A 6,935-nucleotide genomic window follows, 5' to 3' on the forward strand; every position below is an offset into this window, starting at 1 on the left:
GGATGGGAATCTACGTTGCATTTGACGCACCGCTAAAAGATGAATCGACAGATTCCAAGGGGCTCTTGGTGATCGCACTACAACAGCTGCTTTGGAAAAATACACCTTTACTTATTTTTTTAGAATTTTTTTGTTCTTATTCAGCATTAATATCATCCTATTTTACTTCATAAAGAACTTCCATCTACCTAGCATCTCTGTGTACTTCATTCACAAAAAGGTGTATTTTTTCCAAACCAGCTATTGTAGTATGATCACCAGAAGTTCCTAGTTCTGTGTGGTGATTTTTGAGAGTCTGCACTGTATAATCACAGAGCTGTTGATTAAAATAGGATGATATTAATGCTTAATAATAACAAAAAAATTCCCCATGTCCCCTGGGGGGCTCCGTAAAAACCAGTCAGCCCCCCCCCCATGGGCTGTTCTAAAGAAATGCACTTGCAAGCTAGCTACATCATGTGTGATGTTGCTGTAAAACCCTCACAGGGGGTTAACGTAGAATTAGCCCTTCACAGGTCTCCTGGATTGTTTTTTTCAGATAAAAGTATTGACTACTGACCATAATGACTTCTTAGACTGTGAACCACATGAAAACTGATCATTTTACTTTAGTATATTTTTTTTTCTGTATAAATGTGGTAAAAATCATTTAAATTACGGTGATTACATGATTTATTTCCAATTGAAGTAATTTCTCTGCACATTTGTGTGCATGCTGGTTTTTTTTACATAGTAGCAGAACCTGCTGTTCCAGCGGAGCGGTCCGTTGTACGGACTGGACTAGACTCCACCAGAGATGTTGATGCAGGATGTTCCCAATGGGAATGCCATCCACTTCCCTGGAGGGTGGTAGGAAAAAAAAAAAAGGAAAACTTAAGGATTTTTCTTCCCTTTCTTTCTGCGGATTCCTAATATTTTTTCTGAGATCTCAGACAATTTTTGTTGTCACTTAGTTTTATTTTTTTGATCGGATCCTATAAAAAGAACTTGATGCATCAGATTTATTTAAGTTCAACTGAAATGGACCATTTATTTTCTGGACCCTGGATTGTCAGTTATTATTGAAACACAGTGAATGTTAAAAGTGAACAAACTGAATTTAAGTTGTATTGAGCCAATGTTCTATTTTAGGAAAATTGTCAAAGATTTTTGAAAATATATTATAGAAGTTATTTAATCCCAGCTGTTGTCAGCGTCTCATTTTGGTTGGAAAAATCTTTCACTCGGTGCCGATCTCCTTACGAATCTAAATTTAACTCAAGTGAGAAGGTTTATGATGTTTTTTTAAGACTTTGGAGATAACGCTGATTGATAAGTTGATATTTGTTTATTATTATTTTTTTTTTTATTCTTTATTCTACTCAGATAAAAAAAAGGGGAACACACTCAAACAGGACTGCAGAGGAATGATAAAGAAACATTTGGGTTTATTTTATGTTTAACAGGTTTACCTCAAATATTATGCTATTAAATAAAACACTGGAACTATCAGTAACCTGAAGTTATTTCTGCTCTAGTTGGAACCTGCCAGTAATAATCTAAGACAAAGAAAGATGCATAAATTATTCATAAAACAGCACCTCTGGTTATGTTTAACCCTGTATCAGCACACTAACCCCCCCTATAGGTTCGGTTTTTGTCCTCCTCAGCCTGCAGGAGGTGACTTTCCTCTGGTCGTTTCTCGCTCACACCGTAGATAAAAGCTTTTTAACTTCTGTTTCACTGTTTTCTCCCAGAAATGGATCCAATTAAGCTCAAACTTTCAACACTGGTTCTTCAATTCAAATCACACTTTCAATAGTTTAGGAAAAAACAAAAGGAATGTCTTTGTAAAATATATTGATTTAAAGTTTTCCTCGTGCTATATGCTGCTCCATAGCAGAAAATCTACTGGAAGCAAGGCTGTAACTCTGTGATGAAAGCTGGTGGGGGCGCTCTGAAGGCGGGGGCGCTCTGAGGGCGGGGGCGCTCTAAGGTATGGACACAATTTTAGTTTCATTCAATCATCCATCCAGAAAAATTAGGATGGATTGGATGTTTTCCCTTTCAGCTACATCAGTAATTATCCTCCTTCAAAAGCGGCAAAATCAAATTTAGAAAATTCTCCCACATATTATTTAGATCCAATATCTATGTATTGAAATTATTGGTGGGACATGTCCACACCAGTCCTATCGAAAGCTACGCCTGTGACTGGAAGCCAATGTAATGAGGCTAAAATAGAGGAAATATGATAAATTTACTTGTACCTGTTCAAAGACGCGCAGCAGCATTCTGCACACTCTAAAGCTGAGAAAGGCATGAATCAGTGATGCCCTTATAAAGTGCATTACGGTAATCCAGCTGGATTACAAACGCATTGACCACTGTTTAAAAAAAAACAGGCGAGGAAATCAGTTGAAGCGTGTGGTTATAGGGCCCGATAAAATCCGTTTTATTTTTTCCCAAATTACGCTTTTTCCGTTTTAATTTTTGCGAATTTCATTTTTTTACCCTTTACTCTTATTTCAGTCGTAAAAAGAATGTGCTTTTAATGTTAATGATTAAAATATACACAAATAAAATAGGAATGATTTTAAATTTATTGAGGTAAAAAAAAGACATTTCCTCAGTACTTTTACTGCGGGATGCAACATAACGCTGCACTCTAAGTACTAACAAAATATTACTGGTTATGAACCAATGGTTATCAATAAAAGTGCTCCATTAACTTTTTCAAGTAAAAAAATTAAATAGGACCTTTCAATTTCAGAATTATAAAGTATTTAATAAAGAATCATATTTTCCATACAGTACATTAAAGTGCATAAAAAACCAGGCAAAATACAGCAAGTACTCCTGAGTTATATGATTAAAGTGGACTTTGTCATCATGTAACTGACAAAAACTTTTGATCAAAAGTTACTTAAATAAGTATTCAAGTTGTAGGACTAATATGTTTTTGTATTTTTACGCTTCCAATCAATGGAATGTTGACAAAACTTGCAAAACAATAGTTGACCTGACATGTAAAAGTCACGAGGGAACTGCTCGGCTCTGTACTCAGGGCTTAGCTTCGCGTTTCTCAACTTTTTCGCCATTTTTTCAATATTTGATGGGGGAGGGTGAGCAGAAATGACGGAGCGGGAGGGGTTGTGTCGCCCAGATTTGCGTCCTCCGGTGTGCATTTCACCCCGACGTATGTTTTTCTCCCACACAAAAACAAATAGAAATTCCGCGTTTACACTAGATTCCACGTTATTTTGCCAATTCCATGATTCTGTCCGCGATTCCGTGTTCGCGGAAATTATAGGGCCCTATGGTTATCTAAACTGGCTGTTTGTTAAGTCAGCCAAAAAAAACTAGCAGGAACAACAACACTAAAAACACAGTGGAGAAAACAGAGATGCAAAAACATTTACATCCTGTGTCATTCTGAAATCCGCTTCATCCAGTGCAGGGAGGATTACACAGCCTCCATTATTGGAGAAACCAAACAACAACTACATAAACACATGGAGCAGCATAGGAGAGCCAGCGACTCTGAGAAAGATTCAGGTGCACCTCTAGAACAAAGGAGACACCTTTGAAGACAAGAGTGCTCGGACAGAGACAACAGATGGTTTGAAAGAGGGGTGAAGGAAGCCATCTTTGTGGGAAGAGAAAAGCCATTATTGAAGAAAGGGGGCGGGTTGAGGTTTCAGCTTCCAACAGTTACTATTCAGTCCTGGAACTGATTCCAAAGGGATTACATCAGACCTCTATCATAATTCAAAGACCAATCACAGAGCCCAGACACAAGAAAACACTCCAACCAGGAGAGAACGGTTAATACTGTTATTTCTTCACATTCTATGCCGTATGTCAGCACAAGATCCAAAGTATGAAGATGAGAATGTGTGGGACTATTCACATTTTGAACAAAGCCAATAGTGTCTAAGATAGCATTAAAGGCTGCTCTTAAGCTATCGCCTTCAATGTCAGCATGGATGTTAAAATCTCCCACTATGATGACCCTGTCAGTATTTAATACCAAATCAGAAAGGAACTCTGAAAACTCATCTAAGAATTCAGAGTAAGGACCTGGTGGACGATACAAAGTTACAAAAAGAAGAGGTTTTCTGGCCTTGAAATTTGGATGAAACTAAGGATTAAATGTTCAATTTTAAGAAAAGATAAAATTAGTTTTTCTTTATTGATGTTGTCAAATGGAAAACCAAATGATCTACAGATGATCTAAACTGTTTATTTATCCCATCTGAGGAAAATAAATGTTGTTATTTCGCTGAAATAAGTTTAAGACGCATAATAATCATCCAGTAAAATGAATTTTATCTTCAATCCTTTATGAAAAATACATAAAAAATCTCTAGAGGCATAAAAATCCTGTTTATCCTGTTTTTTGACTGACACCGTTTATTTCTTTTTAGTTATTATTACATTAATTCAATAATAAATGTAGTAAGGCCAAAAGAAAAGCTAAAAGGATAAACATCTCAGTTCCATTTTCAAATGGAAACAAAAAAAAAACTAAATAGTGAGAGTTTCAGGGTTTCTTCTGTTTTCCTTCTGTCCCAGTTTATAATGAGTTTATTTTGTTTTTACGCCTCATAAAGGCGTGAAATAGATTCTCAAAATCTGCTTTACTTGCTTTTTTGAATCAAGAACCACGTAGAGAGTATAATGTTACACTAGAGCATTCAGTGAATGTCTAAAAAAAGATCAAGTTTAGGTTATTTTAGATGGATTTTAAACATCTTAGATGAGACTAAAAACTAAGATTAATTTAAAAGATTAACCTTTTAAATAATGGGCATATTTAAGGTTTTAATAAATTGTGTTAAATCAGAAGCTTTTAGGCTGTGCTGCTGGTGTTGGCCACCAGAGGGAGCTGTTGGCTTTGCTTCAGCAGCAGGAGGAAGATGATGAAGAGTAGGGACCAGGTAGAAAGTGAAGCTGAGGTCTAGATGTTCTTCTAACCAGTCTATCTCTATGCTGGCAGGTGGTTCTGGGTTCTGGACTCTAGGATCCGGTTCTGTCAGGACTTTGAGAGCTCTGTGGGTGGGAGGGGCCTCAGCAGGCCTGACAGGAGCTGAGGATTAGGACTCCATCTCCCAGCATGCAGAGCGGCAGGCAGTGAAATCCCTAAAGAGGATTTGTGTGGATCAGAGGCAACATGCCGCTGAAGAAGGAAGGTGAGAATCTGCTCCATGTTTGCTTCTTTCTGTCTCTGACATCAGGAACTGCTTCATCTCAGCATCTTATTCCTCACTTAGATCTGCTGCAGGCTTAACATTGTGACCTCTGACCTCTGGCTGTGTTTAAACTGGGAGCGTAGAGAGTTGGTGGACAGACTGGTTAACTGGGCCCAGCAGGGGTTACTGGTGTGACCTCAGAGGGTCAGAAGGAGAGCGATGAGCGGCGGACGGCTCAGAGGTTCAGACCAGGTTTACTGTTTGGGACGCGTTCAGCTCAGCTTCTCTTTCTGTCTATACATTCTATTATTCATACATCCACTGCTAAATGTTTATATTTACAGTCTATCAATTAGAGAGAGAGTTTAAATCTACCTCAGCTGCTCAACGATCGTCTTTATCAGCATCAAGTTATTGTTCAGATGAAAGGTTCAAAGTTTCTATCTGAGGAAAAGCAGCTGATTGCATCTAGTCATTGATTCTCTCCTCCCTGGTGAGCAGATAGAGACAGGTAGATGTTTACTCCTCATCTATCCCTCATAGCAAGCATGCAGCGACAGTGGAGAAGAAAACTTTCTTTGAACAGGAAGAGACCTCCAGCAGAACCAGAACCAGGCTCAGTTTGACCATGAAGAGCAGCTAAGATAGAATTATGACCTGTTTTTCATTTTCATCAGGGCTTACTCCATATATACAGCAGTATAGACTCTATAGTAAAGAGAATTGGTCCTAGCAGTGATCCCTGTGGTACTCCACAGGTAACCCTGGAGCAGGAGGAAGATCTATCATTAACATTAACAAACTGAAATCTGTCAGAATGATCCGATCAGATCAAATGCAGCACTGAGATCTAACAGGGAGGGAAAGGTGGGGATACCTGCTCAGACAGGAAGTAGATCTTCCTTCTTCCTGTTGTCCAGCAGAAGATCAGAAATAAAATCACCTCTCATGGTGGTGTGTGTGTGTGTGTGTGTGTGTGTGTGTGTGTGTGTGTGTGTGTGTGTGTGTGTGTGTGTGTGTGTGTGTACTGTTTGATGTTACCTATTTAGGACTGTTTTTGGTTATATTTACTAACCTTCTGAGGACCAGCAGGCCTCTGAGGAACCAAAGGTTGGTCCTAATGTGGTGGATCCCCATTTTATTGTCACAGAGACAGTTTACAGGTCTGGTGTGAATTAGCTTGAGGAATATAAAATATACTGGTGGTTGATGGGACCAAACATCAGTGATGATGGGTTCCTGGCTGACACGTTTCTGGGATGTTCTCAGTTTGGGCCATAAGGACTAAGAGGACCTTCGGTTTGGTTCCTCAGCCTTCCTGAGATCTCTGATCAGGCAGGATGCACTGGGCCTTCTGCCGGTCCTTCTCCTGGTCCTTCTCCTGATCCTTCTCCTGGTCCATCTCCTGATCCTTCTCCTGGTCCATCTCCTGGTCCTTCTCCCGATCCATCTCCTGGTCCTTCTCCCGATCCATCTCCTGGTTCTTCTCCTGGTCCGTCTTCTGGTCCTTCTGCTGGTCCATCTCGTGGTCCTTATCCTGATCCATCTCCTGGTCCTTCTCCTGGTCCATCTCCTGGTCCATCTCCTGGTCCGTCTCTTGGTCCATCTCCTGGTCCTTCTCCTGGTCCTTCTCCTGGTCCTTCTCCTGGTCCATCTCCTGGTCCTTCTCCTGGTCCATCTCCTGGTCCGTCTCTTGGTCCATCTCCTGGTCCTTCTCCTGGTCCGTCTCTTGGTCCATCTCCTGGTCCTTCTCCTGGTCCG

The 6,935-nt window shown here is 39.8% G+C and overlaps 1 protein-coding gene across 1 annotated transcript in view; it reads left to right on the top strand.

Moving 5' to 3' along the window:
• The first annotated feature begins 4,991 nt into the window (after nt 1–4,991).
• The window catches only part of LOC107104826 (disks large homolog 4-like), an 11,232-nt gene continuing 9,288 nt past the window's right edge, over nt 4,992–6,935 (top strand). Inside the window, exon 1 of the mRNA XM_015404936.1 lies at nt 4,992–5,174. Coding sequence (XP_015260422.1) covers nt 5,156–5,174 — 19 coding nt within the window. The 5' untranslated portion in view covers nt 4,992–5,155. The remainder of the gene's footprint in view (nt 5,175–6,935) is intronic.

Source organism: Cyprinodon variegatus, unplaced genomic scaffold (genome assembly GCF_000732505.1).
Source record: "Cyprinodon variegatus isolate N-32 unplaced genomic scaffold, C_variegatus-1.0 Scaffold1902, whole genome shotgun sequence".
Lineage (NCBI taxonomy): Eukaryota > Metazoa > Chordata > Actinopteri > Cyprinodontiformes > Cyprinodontidae > Cyprinodon > Cyprinodon variegatus.